The sequence below is a fragment of the Erpetoichthys calabaricus genome, chromosome 13 (genome assembly GCF_900747795.2).
Source record: "Erpetoichthys calabaricus chromosome 13, fErpCal1.3, whole genome shotgun sequence".
NCBI lineage: Eukaryota > Metazoa > Chordata > Cladistia > Polypteriformes > Polypteridae > Erpetoichthys > Erpetoichthys calabaricus.
Window position 1 is genome coordinate 107,513,613 of NC_041406.2, and position 20,979 is coordinate 107,534,591.

The 20,979-nt window shown below is 39.9% G+C and overlaps 1 protein-coding gene across 1 annotated transcript in view; it reads right to left on the reverse strand.

The window, feature by feature from the left end:
• The window catches only part of mocos (molybdenum cofactor sulfurase), a 542,026-nt gene that overhangs the window by 462,744 nt on the left and 58,303 nt on the right, over window positions 1-20,979 (reverse strand). Inside the window, exon 3 of the mRNA XM_051935533.1 lies at window positions 19,688-19,754. Coding sequence (XP_051791493.1) covers window positions 19,688-19,754 — 67 coding nt within the window. The remainder of the gene's footprint in view (window positions 1-19,687; window positions 19,755-20,979) is intronic.

A 20,979-nucleotide genomic window follows, 5' to 3' on the forward strand; every position in this document is an offset into this window, starting at 1 on the left:
CTCCATACCTGTTCAGCTTGCACTGCTGTAGAGCTGTCATGCTTGACGTTATCCAGTCTCAATGAAACACCACTTTCCTCATTTCTCAGTTCACACATTTATCCAACTTCTCCACGCTGCTTCGCATTTACTTCCAGCATACAAAGTGCTGCCCATCCAGTTCACAACAGCTTCCCCCACAAAATTGTGTTGCTTTCACTCCTCTTTGTTTTCCTAAAATATCTAAAATTGTGCTTCAACACAGTCACAGACCCACACACCCTTATTATCCAATGAGATCCCATATTTTAGTTTCAAACGTACACTAATTGTCTAAAGAGAATAGTCATCCAGACTAATTAAATAATGTTAACACTCTAAAACAGGCTGAAGGCACTACTAATAATTACTATAAACATGTTTAAAACAATAAATGAAATGATTCATTTTACCCACTTAAGTATATTCCACCAGTTCTCACATGTAACACTCATATCTTACATATGTTCTTGTCAAGTTTTTGTTAGGAAAGGAAAAAAATATGCTTAGAAAGGCAATTATTCATAGCTATTAATTATCTTTCAGACCTGAAGATATGACTCAAAATGAATAACAGAAATAAGTTTTTCTAGAGCTGAGAGCCAGTGGGGTCTCATAGATGCTGGATGTCATTAGCAAGTACTGACAGCCATAAAATGTCTAGCGGGTTAATAACCACCCACCTTTTTACCATTAAATACTGAAGGAGGACACCCCATCTTTTTATATATTTGGGTATGACTGTTGTGCCCAATAACCCAAAGTAACCTCATTAGTCTCATTAGTGCTCCAGTATTTGCTGAACACAGAAATCTTACTGTGGTACCCTTCATTTTCTTCATATTTTGCTAGGTTGCAGCCTTGTGATAAAATTATTTAAATGCATTGTTTCTCCACATCAAGCAACACTCAATACCGCAGAATGATGAAGAATTTTAGATATTTTTGCAAGTTTACTAAAAATAAAAAACTGAAATACAACACAGCTATTCAGACCCTTTGCTGTGACATTTGAAATTTGGCTCAGGTGCATTGCATTTGGTTGGTCATCATTGAGAAGTTTTGTCACCTTGTTTGGAGTCCACCTGCGGTCAATTCAATTGATTGGACACGATTAGCAGAGGGACACATTTGTCTATATCACGCCAAACAGTGTGTATCCAAGAAAAATCCAAGCCATAAGGTTGAGGGATTTGTCTGCAGAGTTCAGAGACAGGATTGTGATGATGCCCTGATCTGGGGAAGGCTGTGACAGTCCATGTCAGCTCCATGCTCCCTTATCCTGAGCCTCTTCAACCCAGAATCGTCAATAGTCATGAACTGAGATGTGTTGGGCAAATGAGGACACACATGTCCAGCAAGGAGTTGGTGCAAAAGTGCTCAGTGCTTCTATAAAACAACAACTGAATAAACAGCGTCCAAACAGTGCAATGATCTAAGGCTTCAATAAATAATCCATAAAATCCAAAGTGAATGTGGAGGTTAAAACAATCCAATAAATAAATGATCCAATAAAACAAGGTTAAAATCCCAAGGCAGGATTCAGTTCCAAAAAAATCACAATAACAGGTGCATTCTTCTAAAAGCAGACACCTCCCCAGATGGATCCTGCAGGCTCAGGCCTCTGCTGTCCCTGGGTCTCAGAAGTGTGCTGCACTGAGCCTCACCTTGCTCTCTCATCTCCCACTGCCACTCCTTGGTCTTATGTGGGAACTTATTGCGGACATTGGCTCACTCCAGCTACCCCAAGAAATACTCAGTTGGAGTGGCCCGCTTCTGCCCCCTTGAGTGGTGGCTCTATGCTCCTCCTAGGGGTTCTCCTCCCGGATGCATGCATCCTTTTTGCTGCACCCTGGTGTCCCCAGATCCTGCCACGTTTGTTTTTGCTCACTCTTTCCCATTTAACCTCTTTCTCTCGTTTATACTCCCTCTTCCCTCTCTTGTGTAGGCTCCTTTATATGGCCTGATTGGGTGCAGATGTGACCCTCCGCCCACTCTAAGGTGTGAATGAGGCACCCGACTGATCCACTCACATTTGCACATGAGTGCGTGATCAACCAAGCACTGCAATCAACCCCAGAGCAATGCTGTCATGCACCCACATGCACCTGTTCTGAGCCTGCAAGTTCTTGGGACACAATTACTTATTGAAAAATCTTCATGGTGCCACGGACCACTCATTACAAAGGCTACAAATAAAATTCTGCAGCATTGAACATTCTCAATACCATAGTGGCTTCCATAATTTTTAAATGGAATTAGTTTCGGACAACAATAACTCTTCCTTGAGCTGTCAACCCAGCCACACTGAGCAATTTTGAGAGAAGGACCATGGTAACAGAGGTAACCAAGAACCCAATGGATATTATTCCTAAGCTGCAGAGATCCAGTGTGAAGCTGGAAGAAACTTCAAGAAGGGTAACATTCACTGCAACACTCCACCAATCTGGGTTTTATGACTGAGCTGCCATATTAAAGCTTCCTTTCGGTAAAAGACACATGGAAATCTGTTTAGATTATGTATAAATTCAACTAAAGGATTCACTGACTGTGAGAAATAAGATTCTCAGGTCTGATGAAACCAAGATTAGCATCATGTCCAGAGGAAACCAAGCATCACTTATCTCCTGTGTAATCCCATTCTAATGGTGAAGCATGGTGGTGGCAAAATCTTGCTGCTGGGTTGTTTTCAGGCAACAGGGACTGGGAGACTAGACAGGGTTGGGGGAACGATGAACAGAGATATCCTTAATGAAAACCTTCTACTTTATTCACTGGTCCTCAGACTGGACCATAAGCACAAAGCAAAGTCAACACAGGAATGCCTTAGGATTAGATTTGTGAATATCCTTGAGTGGCCCAGCCAGAGCCTGAATCTGAACCCAGTCAAACATTTCAGCAGAGCCATGAAAATAGTCATCCACTGACAATCTCCATCAAAACTGACAAAACATGAGAGAATCTGAAGAGAAGAATGGCAGAAAATCCTTAAATCCACGTGTGCGAAGCTCATCACGTCATAACCTAGAAAACGTCATACCCTAGAAACCTTCACTGCCAAAGGTACTTTAATTAAATACAAAGTAAATGGTCTAAAAACTTGTGTCAGTGTGATATTTTACTTTTTTGTTTTGAATGCAATTATTTCTAAAATCCTGTTTTTGCTTTGTCATTCTGGGATACTGAGTATTTCTTGATGTGGGGGAGAAATTAATTTAAATGGTTTTAGCACAAAGAGGCAACATAACCAAATGTGGAAAAGTAAGGGGCCTAAATACTTTCTGAATCCATTGTAAATATGGAGAATACTGTCACTGACGATATGCCTTCCTTAAGCAGACAGACCATATCATACATAGATACATAGTCTGCAATCAAAAGCCATGCCAGCTTGTACTTCTGACCACCAGCATCAAGAATGGACATTTTTCATAACACATACACACTTAGACAGATCATCTGCTCCTTGTGAACTCCACCTCCTTTTAAAGCACAAGCCAATCAAGGTCTCCTACCTTTGGCTTCTGCACAGTCCTTGTGATTTCTAAGAGTCACACACTCTTGGTTGCATTGCCACAGTTCAACTCAAAGACGGATCTGGATACTCAACAACAATAAACAGCAAGATCATACTCTAAGAGCCAAACAAGAATGATGATTTCACTTGTCTTTTTTACAGGCCATGGAAAACAACAAATACCCACCTAGGAACAAGATGTGGCTTGCTTCTTGCTGTTCTCAACCTGAGCATCATGGCACCAGCAATTAATTTTAAACCTTTTATCATCACTGTGGTAATGCCCCACACAGACAAGCACTTCGACCTGTGAAGAGATCTGATTTATTCATTTAGAATAAAAATCTCTGAATCCTTTCTCAATTTCTCCTGATTTAAAGAATGCACCCCCTTACCTAGCCAAATGGCTGCTGCTGCCACTAAAGCATCTAGTTATGTCCAGCCTGGGAAGTATTTGTAATGAGCTCCAGTTCTGCCTGTGAAGAGCTTTCTACACTCTGCCACAATAGGATTACTCAAACTCAGTAATGGACATTCATGAATTTTCCACTGCCTATCTGAGACCAGGTCGTGGGGACAACTGTCTTAACAATGAGGCCCACACTTCCCTTTCCCCAGCCACAATTGGTAAGTCATACTGTGGGAACCCAAGGTGTTCCCCCGGCCATCTGGGAGACATGATGCTCCCAGCGAGCCCTGGGTCTTCCCCAGAGTCTCCATCCAGCTGGTCATGCCCATAAAACCTCCACGGGGAGGCGTCTGGGAGATATCCATATCAGATACCTGAACCACCTCAGTTTTCTCCTCTCGATTCATAGGGTCAGATGTTTGTGCTTTTCACCCTGTCTCTAAGGGAAAATCCATCCAGCCTGTGGAGAAAGCTCATTTTGGCCACTTATACCTGCAATCTCATTCTTTTCCTCATTTCAGTTGTGAACTCCAGCACGCTTTGGGATAGTTTGAGACCAAGTGTGAAACGACAGGGCCATGGATCAGCACCTCCATATCTGAGGCCATGGTGCTCTGTAGGAAAAAGGTTGGGAGGGCAGTTACTGCCTCAAGTGGAAGAGTTTAAGTACCTTGTGACTTTGTTCACGAGTGATCTGAAAAGGGATGGTGAGATCGACAGACGGATATGGGTGGCAAGTGTAGTTTTGCAGTCACTATACTGATCCATAGTGGTGAAGATGGAGCCCAAGCCAGAAGTCGAAGCTCTCAACTTACCAGTCGGCCTACATCCCTACCCTCACCTATGGCGATGGTCATAGGTAGCAAAATACTGTGACATGTGATTAAGCTGTATTTTTAGGGACTCTCCACAATTTCAATTTTCACATTTTCAGGAAGTCTATCAGGTTAATTAGGACCCCCAGAATCCCTTCATATTTTGCACCATAGGTGTGACTATGTTCTTATTCTGTACCCTAGGAATATAAACACTTGACCCCATTATATTAAACTAACCACACAAAATAAACAAAAATATGAATGCCGTTCTGTTTTCAATTAATCATTTATTGTCTTATGTAAACAGGTACAAGAAGACCATAAACAATGCCTCTGTGTTATGTCTTCTGCTAATACAATTGCAAGCAAATAAACCACATGGGTAGTTTCAGTTTAGAAAAATATTAACTTGTACATATGGCATAAATTTGTTCAGACTGTGAAATTAAGAAACAAAGGAACACTTCATTGCTCTGACAAACAGAAGTATTTACTACACAAAAGTAGTGTACACAGTGATACTGGGTTCAAGTGGCACAAAGTGTCCAAGAAACGTCTAACAACTTCTAGACGGATTTTGATAGAGTCTACTATGAGTATTTTTATGTATTCAATGCCTGAAACAGTTCATGAATTCATCTCTTACCAAACGTGTGTAATACATGTCAGGGTTGTGACAGCCAGAGTTATTTCTGGTGCAGGAATCAACCCTGGATGAGATACCCGCAGTGTCCTGACAACTCGGCCTAACAGGCCAGTTTTTGACTCAGTTCCTCTGCTTCTTTTTCTATTAATTTTTTAAATAATAATTAGCATAAATTAAACAAAACAATAGATTCAGAAATTAAATGGCCTACTTTATATAAAGTATTCAGATGATCCAATTTTTAAACTGTTTATAATTCTTATTTGATGCTTTTTTTGCTGGCCACATATCAATCTGACACAACTAGGTGTGGATATGATCATTACAATTCTACTGAACTACATAATCGGTGACTGTAAAACAGTATCCTCCTTCTCCACACTTAAACCTTTTCACCTGTTTTTCTGTTTGCGGCAGCCAATGATTTAGTGCAGTTCTACTGTGTGAGATCATAATGGAGGGTAGTATAATGTTGCTATGGCCAGCGATCAAGGCCCTTTCTGACAGCTGATGCTCTGTTTGGTTATTGAGGTCGGAGTTACGAAAGTGTATGGCATTGTATTATAACAGTGTGGTTTTGAAATACCAGTGAAGTTTTGAAGTGTGAACATAATGATTATGTGTACACCGGGACAACGCATACTAAATTCACAGAATGGCAATTGATTTCAAGAATTGAAATTGAGAGACAGAAAGAGGCAGTGGTAAACAAGTCGGGGTTGTAACCAGGAATCAAAGAATCTAATAAACAAGTCCCAGGCGCAATGGAGAATAAATATTATGCTCAGACAAAGAAATGAACTGTGTTAAAAAGACTGTACAAAATAATGTTCTTTTACTTATTGTTTCAATCTGTCACTTTGTATTAGCAATATCTCGCATTTTTTGATTACTTGTCTGATATATTGTCTTGAGATAATGAGTTTGAAATGAATGTTTAAAACAGCATTCTGATAGTAAGCATATATATATTTGTATATATATATATATATATATATATATATATGTATATATATATATATATATATATATGTATATATATATATATATATATATATATATATATATATATATATACAGTATATACGTTGGAAGGACAAGGGGAGAAAGCGTGGCCAGAACATTTCCTCCCCTGGAGCGCTAGGTGGCAGCCCCCCTGGGTTGCTGTGGTGCCTCAGACTCCCACAGGGCTCCATGGGAATTGGAGTTGGATACAGCCCTGTTGGGATCTGTGGGCGCTGCCAGGAGGTGCTACAACTGCTGCTGAGCCCTTCTTGGCAGCTCTTCCATCATTCCCAGAGGTGCTGCCGGAAATGCGTCAACGAGCACCTGGAGCACTTCCAGGTGTATTATAAAAGGGTCAGCTGACACTATTCGAGAGCCACAGTCAGGAGGAAAGAGACAAAGCTTGCCTGGGGGATTGGAGGAGGAAGAAAGAGAGGAAAGATTTGTATATTGTGTGATGTGCTGTGCTTGGGGACTGTTTCTTACTTGTGAGGAATAGGGAAGGCGTTTCCCACGAGAGAGAGAAGAAAATAAAAGTCCTGTATGCTTTGAAACTGTGCCTCTGCGTGTGTCTGTGTCGGGTTGGTGAGATTGGAACTCCCTCTATTGGCCATTATATATATGACAAAGACAGCTGCTGTACAGGCTTTTAAATGTTCGAAACGCTGTGCGAGATGCAGATCACGTGGCACGGCAGCAGCAACAAGCCAGAAGCTGATCGAACAAAGAGGAGGTAAAAAAAAAAACTGTGTTTGATTCCCATTGTATCACCGTTTAAGAGGGGGTTTCGGAGAAGCAACTGCATCTTCTTGGGGTGCGCTCAACCCCCTCTTCAGAACACGAGAGGCAGAGACGCAAAGCCCACAGGGGTTGGCGAGTGAAGCGAGCAGGGGGTAACCCCCTAGTACATATTATATAGACAAAGAGACAAAGATATATATATATATATATATATATATATATATATATATATATATATATATATATATATATATATATATATATATATTCAAATGAACAATCCCATTCTCATTTCTTGCAACTGTTTCCATTACAGGCATGCATGGGATCCCCTTAATCAGTGAATGTGATATCCAAAACAGGAAATTTCTCCAGATCACCAGCTCTCTCCATCTTGGGAACAAATCCTCTTTCCAATGATCCCCATCATTTTCATATACAGTAATATCAAACCTGCCTAATGTCATGCAATTTAGCGGTTCCCAATGTAGATGCCGATTTATTGGTGTTCACTGCGTTTGCCTTTTCTTGCTCTTTTTAAAATTTTTTTGTCTAAACCAGTGTCATCTACATTTTTGTTTTATAAAGCCAGCACAAAGCCCCCTCATTTCCGGCAATAATTCAATGGCCTCTAAAAGAAAACCTACCAAGGGTCCCATTTTCTCAAGGAAAAGCCTGCCTAAATACCTTAAATCTTAATCTTATGTTTTTAACAGGAACCACTGGAGCACACACATAAATTACGATACATAGTTCATTACAAGTACCCAACCTGCTTTGAGTAAAAAGTCCAGGCTGTTGGTGGTGACATTATGGCGTGGAGAATGTTTTCTTGGCACACTTTGTAATTAATACCAATCACTGTTTGAGTATTGTCACTGACCATGCACATCCCTTCATGGCCACAATTTACCCATCTTCTAATGCAGGGGTACTCAAAGTTTTTGAATGCCGGTCCACATTCAGTTCACCACCAACCATCGGGGTCCGCTATAGCCAGGTTTACCGTGTAGGACTGTAGGTGTAGGTCTGTAGGTGTAGGTCTGTAGGAGGCTAGTAATAGATTCAACGCAAATGATAAAATTTTTGCAGAAGACCAAGACATGCACAAAACATGGAAAACAATTCAAAATAGTCACATGACTAGTTGCAATTAACACACCAGTTGGTACGTAAATGATTGTCACCCAGTGTGAAGTGTGAAACTGTTGTTTCGATTTCATAATGGCAGCATAGTTCGGTGAGTAACCAGTCAGTGCAATTCTTATTGCATTCCTGAGGTTCTGTTCGGTAAATACACTTCGATGTTTCGTCTTGATAGTGTTCATAGTGGAGAACGCACACTCACAAGAATATGTTGAACCAAACATAGTGAGCACGGAAATCGCCAGTTTCTTTGCAGCAGGATACTAAGAATCTGGAACAAACTTTGACCAAAAAATTGTTATGCCGACTTCGTTCAATTTAGCTTTCAAAACGTGAGAAGCTTGCAAATCAGCTGCTTCCATTTGCAACAGTGACGGGTTTGAGTCCATTCACCGTCAGGCTGGACAATGAAAGGATCAGCAACAAACAAAAACACAGGCTTCAGTTTTCTGAAATCCTTAAAACGTTCATCAAACTCGACCTTCAAATGATGTAGAAATGTGGAAATCAACTGAAAACATGCCTGTTGATCAGCTGTCATGCAGCTCTTCAGGTTTGGGAAATGCAGCATCTTGCCACCTTCCAAGTCATTGATGAAAATGCTCAGTTTTGTTTCAAAGGCACAACATTTTTCTTGCAATTCGACAACGGTTTTGTCTGCACCCTGAAGTGACAAATTCAGTGTATTTATATGTCCCATAATATCAACAAGAAATGCCAGCAGTGCGACCTTGTCACTGTCTTGAATAAATGTTAAAAATTCTGCAGCTTCTTTGTATTCAAGGACTGCAGGAAGTCAGCTACATCTTCACGGAGATTCCAGAACCTTTCCAACACACGGCCCTTGCTTAACCATCTGACGTCATTGTGAAGCAGCAAATCTCCAAATTCTGCAGACATCTCTTCAAGAAAAGAACAAAACAGACGATGCTGCAGAGACGAATTACATCGTAAAAAATTCACTAATTTCACAGGAGTAGACATCACTTCCGCCAGTTCGTCACAAAGTTTTGAACAGAGGGCAGACTGATGAATGATGCAGTGATAAGCAACAAGGTTGGGCTGAAGTGCCTTCATATGAGTGACAAGTCCTCTATCTTTACCAGTCATTGCTGGTGCCCCGTCTGTTGTAAGGGAAACCATTTTTGTTACATCCAATCCAGCTGCGTGCATAAACTGCGATAATGCTGAAAACATGTCCTCACCGCGGGTCTGTTTTGCTAGCGGTAGTAATGTCAGAAACTCTTCAACAAAATTATGGCCATCAAAAAATTTTGTGAACATACAGAGTTGAGACATGTCAGTTTTATCAGTGGATTCATCGCACGCGAGAGCAAACAATTTAGCCTGTTTAAGATCTGATATTAACTGACCACCGACCACATGTGAATTTCCCATTGGGATTAATAAAGTATCTATCTATCTATCTATCTATCTATCTATCTATCTATCTATCTATCTATCTATCTATCTATCTATCTATCTATCTATCTATCTATCTATCTATCTATCTATCTATCTATTGTCAGAAAGGTCATCTGCATGACGACTAGCAGTACTGTCTGATAATGGTATCTGCTGAATCAGTTCAACACACTTTTTGTCGCTAAACAGAACCGAAGAAGCAGACATCATGCATTCTTTAACAACCTCTGCATCAGTAAATGCTTTCTTATGTCTGCCAAGAACCCAAACAATGCATAGCGAAGCTTCTGTAACATTTGATTGTGTGGTGGTCGCTTTCGTCATCAGCGATGAACTCGCTACCAACGACGACTTAAGGACGTCGATCTTATGCGAACGGAGCTCTGACTTTGGTGGATAGTTCGCATTGTAAAAAAGACCAAAAAATGCCAGATGACCAAACGCAAATTTTATATGCCAAACAGTTTTCAAAAATGCCAGATTTCAGTTATTTGGCATAAAAAATACCAGTTGGCAACCCTGCTACAGAGTAAATAGTAAAACAACAATAATTTTGGTGCTTTTATATTCGGACTTTTGACTTACGCATAAGACAGTCGCGGTCCGCCAAAAATGTCTTGGCGGTCCGGATTGTGGACCGCGGTCCGCCGTTTGAGTACCCCTATTCTAATGGATACTTCGAGCATAATATTGCACCATGTCACACAGCAGGTGTCATCTCAAACTGGTTTTATGAGCATGGAAATGAGTTCAGTGTTCTTTAGTGGCTTTCCCAATCACCCGATCTGAATCCAATTGAACACCTTTGAGATGTGGTAGAATGGGAGATTCATAGCAGAACGTACAGCTAAGAAAAATCTGCAGACATTGTCTGATGCAGTCATGTCAGCATGGACCAGCATTTTAAAGGAATGTTTCCGACATCTTGTGGAATCTATGACATGAAGAATAAAGGCTGTTTTGAGAGCAAATGGAGACCCTAGCCAGTATGAGGATAGTGTTTCTAATAATTTGGCCAGTGAGTATATTAGTATGTACTGTATGGAGATTTGTACATGAGACACATCACATCATTTGTACTTGTCTATAAAGTGATCAGTAGTCATTTCTTAATTTTGATTCCTTAGTAAATAGAGCTCCTAATTAATCAGCGTTGATGTGTGCGATTGACACACTATACATTTCTGCAATTAAAATGATTGAGTTATTTCTGCTTTATTAAAATATATTAATATACATGAAGGTAATGTGATAAATTATGATTAATATGCAGTTAATTTCAATTAAACATTTTAATTGTGCAATTAATTGCAATTACATATTTTAATTGAACTGCAGCCCTGATGGCAACAGCTATTCAGCACAGACACTGGAGAATGAATAGAATCAGGAAATGAGGCGTAGTCAAAACGTCGAGCTGAGGGTGGTACTGTGGACCACTGGGGGGTGCATACAGCCACCCTAACCCAACACAGATGGGTAAAGACACAAGTGTTGCACAGCACACATCTTTACTGTATTTCCATGGGGAAGCGCTTTTCTCTCGCTCCCCACAGGAACACAATCCAAAGCTCCGAGCACAAAACACTCTTCTTCTCTCTTTCTCTTTCCTTCTCTCACCTCCACTCCTACTCCAGCAAGCTTTGTCCTCTTCCACCCAACTCTGGCTCCCTGAATGGAGTGAAGTGGCTCCTTTTAAGCTGATCTTGGGAGTGATCCAGGGGGCTCATTAATCAGATTTGGAATCACTCCCAGGTGTGGTCAAAGCCCAAAGTAGGGCAGTCCCCACAGAACCCAACAGGGCTGTGCCAAACTCCAACTCCCAGAATGCCCTGTGGGAATCCATGGTGTCATAGCTGCTCTCTAGTGCCCCAGGAGAGATAGGTCCTTCCATCCAGTTGGCTTTCTGGCCGGGTAATGACCGTGGCCACCCATCACAGTACCTAAAACCTAACTGATCCGTGATCAAGTTCAGAAAAGTAGTCAGAAATAAAAGTTTTTAGTACCAAACCCAATCTGGTTCATCAATTTAATAGTTTTTAGTCAAAAACAGGCACACACCACCACAGTTTTTATCTTAATTGCAGATAATCTAGAAACACGTTTCTCGACTTTGATACTGTCACTCTGATGATGTCACGCACTACATATTCCCAGGTGGTTCTGGGTAATATTACTGAGGCGATGCTCCAAACTGGCACTGTGGAATAAACAGTAACAAAATACAAATTTGTCAGAACTGTTTACTGTCAAACCAAATGCCAAAGTTTAATTCCTCAGATTAAAAAATCTCAAAGTCCACGTATGGAAGAACGGAAAAAAAAAAGAAAACTACCAGTCATAACAGACGTGTCCTGCACTCAGACTTCCTAATGTGATCAGTCTCTCCTTCGGTAGTTTTTATTACATGGTGCATTTTTTGGTGTTTTCCTGCATACAGCATAGTGTTTTATTGAACTATTTATTTAAAGAAGATAGAAAATGACTCAATTTCAAAATGGGTGAGCTAAGCAAATCATCCAACTCACATGTTCAGGCAGCAGTGGATTTGCAGGATTTGAGGCTTCGACCTGCAGGCTTCAACTCTGCGACGGCTGAGCTATCTACCTCAAAACATATTAGCCTTTACAGACCCTCGATGGATCTTTTATCATCATCATTAAATATCAACATATCATTGACATATCAATGTTGTTTTTATCCACAAATGAACTTAATCCTTAATTTTATTTTATTTCTTTTTTTGTGTGACTGGAAATTATTTTAGAAAATCTGACAAAAAAGGTAATTTAAAGGAAAAAACCTTGAGCTGATAGACCGGATCAATAGGAAATGTAAGACTCCAAGTCTCATTTTGTAAGTGCAGCTGTGAAGGACTCCTCATCAGCTAAGCTAATCTTTCTATAAGGAGTGGAGCACAGAGCTGTCTCAAGGTCACCCCTGCCTTCTTCTGAACAAGTTTCACAATTAACTTTCAAGGACTGATTGAAGCACAACCATCTCAAGGAGGGCAAGTTTCAAATTATTTTAGCCAGCTAGAAAAAAACAAACTACTAGTAAAAACAGAATTTAAAGTTTGCTTCCCAACATCAAGTGACAATGACTTTTTGTATCATCTACTTTTTTTGTGGAATTATTTTTGCATAGGGAGAAGTAACAAAAAAAACAAAACAAAGTCAAATGAACAGTGATGAGAGCAGACGCCTCTCCTACAGGGGAGCTCAAGCACTCCCCGAGCCTAGCAAGTCACAGTGGCCCACCAAAAGCAAGAATAATAGCAGTGCTGTCTTGGCAATGATGAATTAGGAAGGACTGTCCCGGAAGATAAACTGTACAACATCATGACCTACTTTACTTTTATTCAGCAGGCGTAAGCATCAGAAACAGAATGCTGGACTGATAATCAGCCTACGAAAATGCTTGCAAAAGGATATAGCTGCAAATCAGATGGTTAATGCTTTTTGTTTCAGGGTTTTGCTTTTTTTGGCAATAATTAAAATAGTATATATAAGAAAAAAATAATTAGGGAAGCAAAATATGAATTATATTAAGTACTGTAAACTACTCAATATCAGTATCTTCAATGTGGCTCCATTTGTTTGCATCTTTAGAATATAAGGAGTGTACTTTAGTACTGTATTATCAAACCGACCCCAGTACTAGAATAACTTCGAGCTAAAGTAGCAGCCTTATTATTATAAAGAGACAAAGGAAAGTTAAACAAGAAAATAAAACAAGATACCAAAATAAACAGAAAACAACAAATCCTACAGACCCTCTAGGTCTACCAGCACTGTTAAGGCTTAACGGTTCTTTGTACCTGGCTAGGTTGTCATTTCCCTTTACTTCTTGTTATTGAGAATTGGTTTTGCTAATATTTTGCTACTATTATGTTTAATCATGGGTCGCACGGTGACACAGTGGGTAGCGCTGCTGCCTCGCAGTTAGGAGACCTGGGTTCGCTTCCTGGGTCCTCCCTGTGTGGAGTTTGCATGTTCTCCCTGTGTCTGCGTGGGTTTCCTCCCACAGTCCAAAGACATGCAGGTTAGGTGCATTGGTGATTCTAAATTGTCCCTAGTGTGTGCTTGGTGTGTGTGTGTGCACCCTTTGGTGGGCTGGTGCCCTGCCCAGGGTTTGTTTCCTGCCTTGCGCCCTGTGTTGGCTGGGATTGGCTCCAGCAGACCCCCGTGATCCTGTAGTTAGGATATAGCAGGTTTAATAATGGATGGATGTTTAATCATTCTTTCCCTTATGTTCCTAGAACTATGTGGAGCTCAGGGGTGAGGCCACCACACACTGTAGCTTGGGAGCTGCTCCTGCTGCTATGTAGGAAGTCGCAGCTATTTGTCACGTGTTCCCTGGCATATGTCTATTTTCATTTTCTGCATCTTCTTTGTTTGTTGTAAAACATTGTTTTCAGGTATTTATGCTGTTTGTGTAAAATTGCTCTGTTTATTTTTTATTCATTTCATATGTATGACAAGTTCTCCTGTATTCATTGTGTTTTGTGGGTGGAATCCCCACTTGAGGGTCACCACTGATACATACTGTATATATCAATCATTTCCTTAAAAATGGAGACAGGATTTATTAAAACATTACCACTCTGCTCTATTAGAATGCATAAAGAAAATGCATCACAGACATTTGGTGCAAAAAAAAAAAAAAATAAATAAAATAAAATAAAATAAAAATGATTTAATCCTCATAAAAATGAAGAAGGACAAATCATTGCAATCAGCTAAAAGGCAAGTTGGCAAGGATCCCCTCCTTCCATTAGTATAAGCACTGCCTGCATGGGAAATGAGCAGTGAAGCGGCCCATTCTGTAAATGAGATACTTGACAGGGGTCCTGTGTGCTTTCCTAATGTTTAACAATGATAATTAGAGCCTCTTATTCCATTGTTTTTTTTATTGGCGTACTTTAAAAAGCTAATTTGTATTGTTTTAACCATCTTGCACCAGGAAACAAATGATTTATCAAAGTGGCCAAACCTTAATTTTACTGAAGAGTGGTGGAGGGGGAGACACTCCTGTAAAGAGACAAATTTCTCCCTGGGGACAAATAAAGATCTATCTATCTATCTATCTATCTATCTATCTATCTATCTATCTATCTATCTATCTATCTATCTATCTATCTATCTATCTATCTATCTATCTATCTATCTATCTATCTAAAATGTGCATCAACAGCAGAAGGATATACAAGTAAAGACAGAATAATTAGAAATGTATCCACTAGTCAATGTAGTTGGAGGGGTTTAGGTATACATCTTACAGCATTTGTGGTGGAAGGAAATTGGAATTTGCAGCATCAGAAAGGTAATGCAAAAAGTAATGATATTTCAGGTCAAAGGGTTTTGAAAATAATTATCCATATTTATTATCAATTCACACCTAACCTGTACTTACTGTGTCACTTTCATTGTTGTAAAAGCCAGAGACTATCCTGGCAGCTTCATGCACAAGGCAGAAACTTTCTTGGACAGTATGTTTGCCCTTCACAGGAAACATTCATGCATTCACCCAGAATGGATGATATTTTATTGCAAGGCTATGTTCATTCATAACATGCCAACTTTGAGTTACCAATCAACTTATTATACATTTCTTTAGGACACAGGAGGAGACTCCATGGTCAAAACTACTATTTAGGTGAGATATGTTTTAAGGATATCTCTGTAAAGTTGCTGTTTACCACATAACAGGGAAAAATTACAAAGATAGGAGTGCCTACTACTACGAGTGCCTAGGTTACGCAATGTCATCACCTCAAACCAGGATACACAGAATCAACTGCAAATAGTAACAGAATGACGTAAATTATAAATTCACACTTTTGTTTTTAGTCAACTAGATTACTGTAACGCACTCCTCTCAGGACTACCCAAAAAAGACATCAATCGATTGCAACAAGTGCAGAATGCACTAGGGAAAGAAAATCCGAGCACATCTCTCCAGTTTTGATATCAGTGCACTGGTTACGTGTACCATTTAGAATTGACTTTAAAATACTGCTTATGGTATACAAAGCCTTAAATAATCTTGCTCCATCCTATATTTCAGAGTGACTTTCACCTTACACTCCAAATCATACCCTTAGATCTTCAAATGAGTGTCGGCTTAGAATTCCAAGAGCTAAACTTAAAAGAAGTGGGGAGGCAGCCTCTGTGCCACCTCTGCCAGATCAAAGCACCATGCTGTCCCTCCATTGATGGATTGAAGTCCAGATGTCCACATGACCATCATCATCTAATTCTTCCACGTGAAGCCAGAAAACCATGAAGATCACTGATGATAGGTAGAATGCCCAGTGAGGACTGGGTGGTCTCGTGGCCTCAGAACTCCTGCAGATTTACTTTTTTTTTCTCCACCTCCTGGAGTTTTTCTTTTGTTTTTTTCTGTCCTCCTGGCCAGCAGTTGTTACTTTATTCTTTGTTACTTAGTATTGCCTAATCTTATTTTTCTTTTTTCTTTGTTCATCTTGTAAAGCACTTTGAGCTACATCATTTGTATGAATGTGCTATATAAATAAATATTGTTGTTGTTGTTGTTCCATCTGTTTAATTCGACTATTTCTACATCTCAGTCAATTCAAGTTTGATTATTTTATTCAAAGTAAGGACCCTACTAACTGCACCATTTAATGCACATTATCATTGATGAATTCTGATGTCAGCCTACTGGTAGAGGAGCTTGCGTGTTGACTCCAGACAGTAATTTCTAAAATAAATCATTACAACAAACTGACTTTATCAAGTATTGTCATTCAGATGCTTATTCATGTCCTGTGTATTGCTCCTGCCCTGCCGTGCCCTTTCCTGCTCCTGTTTTCTCCATGGATGCAGAGAAGACATTTCATAGGTTGAACTGGTCCTTTTTGTGTAGTATCCTAGGTAGAAAGGGCTTTGTTCCTTGTTAAATTAACATGCTTCATATCCTTTACAACCCCTCTCTCTTCAGTTAGTCTTTCTCATGTCAACCTTTCTCCCCCTTTTTGTGTATTTCAAGGAGCCAGATAACGCCGTCCCTTTTCTCCACTGCTCTTTATTCTTTCATTAGAGTCTCTTGTGTTAGGTCATCATAACTCAGGCCAAATCAATACCATAAGGAAAATATCCTTAAAAAAGTTTCCTTGTGCATTGATCATTTTGTACTTTATCGAGGTAATGCTTCTGCTGATTTTCTTCTTAACCTGTTTAACCTTCTTAGTGTTACTTTTTTTCTCAAAAAAACATGTCAAAACCGTTTCATATTATGGCTTGAAAAATGATGTTTTTATTAAATCTCTTCTTTCTATTGTAAAATGTTCAAAACACTAAAAGCACAAAGTCAGAAGAGTAGAAAGTATAATAATAATAAATAATAATAATAATATGTACAGCACACTGTACAGGTACATATGCAAGTGACTTTAGCGTCACCTTCAGATTCACCAGAATAACTTTTGATTTTACTGACCATTTCAATTTCACTGCCTGAAGACAGATTCACTTCGTTTTCACTGCTGATGCGATGTGTTTCTTATGAGACGCCATTATGAGGCCATTAAGACGCATCTACACCATTGCCTGGGTAACACTCGGGCCTGTCACTTACACAAGACTTGCCTATACAGTGGCCCGAGTAACACTTGGCGCTAACGCTGTTGGCACTTTAACAGCCTGAATAATCCTCAGGTCTTACGTGAGACGCGTCTATACCGTTGCCTGAGTGACACTCGGGACTAACACTTTTAGTAGTATTTGCAGGCTGAGGTATGCTCATGTCTAAAGCTAAGGAGGTTAATGCCAATGAAATCCTGTCTGGCTCTAAGATTATTTGGTGTAACTCTGCCCTATTTCCATTGAACACTTAATGTGATTTCTCTTCATGTCATCATTTCATTCCTAAGACAGGCTGTTGAAGACACCTGGGGTTGGACATGCATGCCTCAGTCAATGAGCGTACAGCTATAAATGTTTAATGCATTCTGAAGGGTGTTACATTCTCATTCTCGCAGTGGTAGTGCTGCTGCCTAACTGTAAGGAGACCTGGGTTTGCTTCCCGGGTCCTGCCTGTGTGGAGTTTGCATGTTCTCCCCGTGTCTGCGTGAGTTTCATCCCACAGTCCAAAGACATGCAGGTTAGGTGCAGTGGTGATCCTAAATTGTCCCTAGCGTGTGCTTGGTGTGTGAGTGTGTGTGTGCCCTGCGGTGGGCTGGCACCCTGCCCGGGGTTTGTTTCTGCCTTACGCCCTATGTTGGCTGGGATTGGCTCCAGAAGACCCCCGTGACCCTGTGTTAGGATAGGGTTAGGGTTGGAGAATGACTGACTGACTGACCTCTCATTCTAAACAAGGTTGGCTGTTATAAAAATGAATTTGCTCCCCAAAATTAATTTAGTTAGTCCTATGCTTTCTCTCTCTTCCGACATCTAAGTACTGACACCATTAGATTTCTTGTTTTTCCCTTCCTTGAAATCACAAAAGACCACCCATCAAACATTCAACCCTGATGAGGTCAGATTTGGGGGGACACTTCAATTTTGAATTGTGTCATCATGCCTTACCCCTCGGGCCTATCTGGAGTTGGATTAATCTTCCGCAGCATCACCCTTCCTAGTTTGTGACTGAGATTAAATATATATCTCCCATTGCTCAACTTTGTTCCCTTTTCTTACCAAAAAAACAAAACAAAATCCCTCTCATTTAGTGTTGGCCCCGTCACCCCTTATGCCTTTCAGATTTAGAGAAGAGTTGAGAAACCGATGGGCCTGCTGCCAAGATGGTGGCAGTTAAAGTGAAAAGGAGATATATGGCAGGATTCACACTAAGACATCAAAGAATATCAAGCATCAGAAGCAGAAACAGTAAACAAAATTCAAAAGCACAAGATTTACCAAGACCAGTAAATCACAAAAAAACACACAGTATGTGTTTTTCAAATCCTTAATCATACTTGAAAAGACAGTAGCAACTGTAAACAAAAGTGTCCCAAAAATGACGGCACCCATAGCAAACATGACAATGACAGGAAGAAAATTCCAAATGTGAGAAAAAAGCAGATTTACTGTATATAAAGGGAATTATTTTTTCAGCCTAAAAAACTAGAAATGTATAAAAACCATTGGGTAAAATATTTTTGCTTCATAAACAGAATTAATTCCTTTACCCATGGAATATAATGTAACCTGAAAGTGTCTATCTTGTAATCTGAGAAATCAGTCTTTCAAACTGATGTGTTGAACTACCAGCCACGGAGTAATATAAATTGTACCTGCTGTTGAGTGCCTGCCATAGCTCGCTGAGCTTCACACTGATGCATCGGGGCAACAAGCTTTGTTTAAAATGCATGCGGCATCAGAACAGGGAAAGGGATAGTAGCCGTCACATACTTACTGGGTAAACTACAGCATAATTGAAAACAGGCTAAAAACTCAACAGAACTGATGACCCATAAAAAGCAGTCAAAAAGTAACTATCTTACTTGTCATATTTTTTTCTTAAAAAAATGACAGGATGACAAATGAAAATTGGAAACCTCTGCTTGTGGTGTGAAAGATCTGTAGTACTGAGAGAATGCAGCTAATCAGTTGTGATCCTAATATTCCTCATACTGCAGATTGCTTAATAAAATATTGAATGATGGCACTCAATTTAAAGGCAGTTGCATAAAATAAAGAGTTTCCTTAAGAGTGGTTCAAATAAACATTTATATTGCATTTAGGATTGTTAGATATTCAATACTTAGAATTCAATATATGCTTGAAGCAGAAATACATTATTTCCGTTAAGTTTCTTTTTTAATTCATAGCCCACATTCCATTTTAAGGCAAACAGTTTGGAATCAACAAAATTGTTTTATGTTTAACTGATAGATTCAGCTAAAGACCTGTGTTATAGATTTTAGTGGTCTGTTACATTTCCATTTTCAATAGTACCCTCAAGACCCAGAAATACACATTGGATGAGTTCATTACCTGTATCGGACACGCTCCACAGTATCACGTGTTAGCTGGCTGCTCATGTTTTGACTGTGTGGGTTGCCTGCAAAAACAATAAGAATTTAAAAAATATGTTCCAACTAAAAAATATTTTACGTACTTAAATATATAAAAAATACTTTCTAAATCTTTCAATTGAATTTCTATAGCAGGTGTGAAATATGAATGGCACTGTTTTTGTAGCCACTAGTGCCCACTTCAAGGATCTGCTTTGCCTGGTTTATGTGATTTTCTTGGCCTTTTTTATTAATTCTGAAAGCATTTAAAAGAATACACCATCAAAAAGTAATATTTTTGTATTAGTTACTCACCCCATATACTTTGTACTGATGGCCAAGAAAATTTTTAATCTCATGTTTTTGTGCAGAAAGGAGAGAAGAAAGTTTATGACATAATAGTAGCCAATACTGACCTCCACACACAGGAAAAGCTGATGGACCAGATGGAGTCAGTCCTCGAGTTCTTAAGGCCTGTGCTGACTAACTTTGTGGTGTCCTCTGTGCAGTCTGTCCCTAGAGCTTAAAAAAGTGCTGCTGCTGTGGAAAAGAAGGCAGGTGCCTCTTCACCTAATCTAACCTGACCGGTGGCACTTACGTTTAACATCATGAAGACTTTTGAGTGGCTGGTCCTCTTGTGGTAGACCACGTGGGCCTACTGCAGTTTGCCTATCGGACAAAGACTGAAGTGTTATCTATCTGGTTGTTCTCACCTGGACAAAGCTGGCAGCACTGTGAGGACTTTGTTTTTTGAGTTCTCTAGTGCTTGCAATACCACCCAGCCAACCCTGGTAATGGACTATCTGATGGGCAGGCCACTGTTAGTGAGAATCAAGGACTGTGTCTCTGATGTGGATGTGAGCAACACTGGAACACCACAAGGCATAGTCCTCTCTCCTTTTCTCTTTACTCTGTACTCTCAGACTATAAAGATAACACCAAGTCATGTCACTTGCAGAAAACCCAGATGATTCTTCATTTATGGAGTGCATTGAAAATGGGGTATAAGACAGAGTTTAGGAGTCAGGTAGAGAAGTTTGCTTCTTGGTGCAAAGAGAATTGTCTGCATCTTAACATCAGCAAAACCAAGGAACTGGTTATTGACTTATGCTGCACCAAAGAGCCACTATGTCCAGTCACTATTCCAGGAGTGGGTGTAGAGGTGGTCCACTACTACAAGTACTTGGGGGTCCAAATTAATGACTGATTGGACTGGTCTCGGAACATAGAGGAACTATATAAGAGAGGGTAGAACAGGCTCTTTGTCTTTGT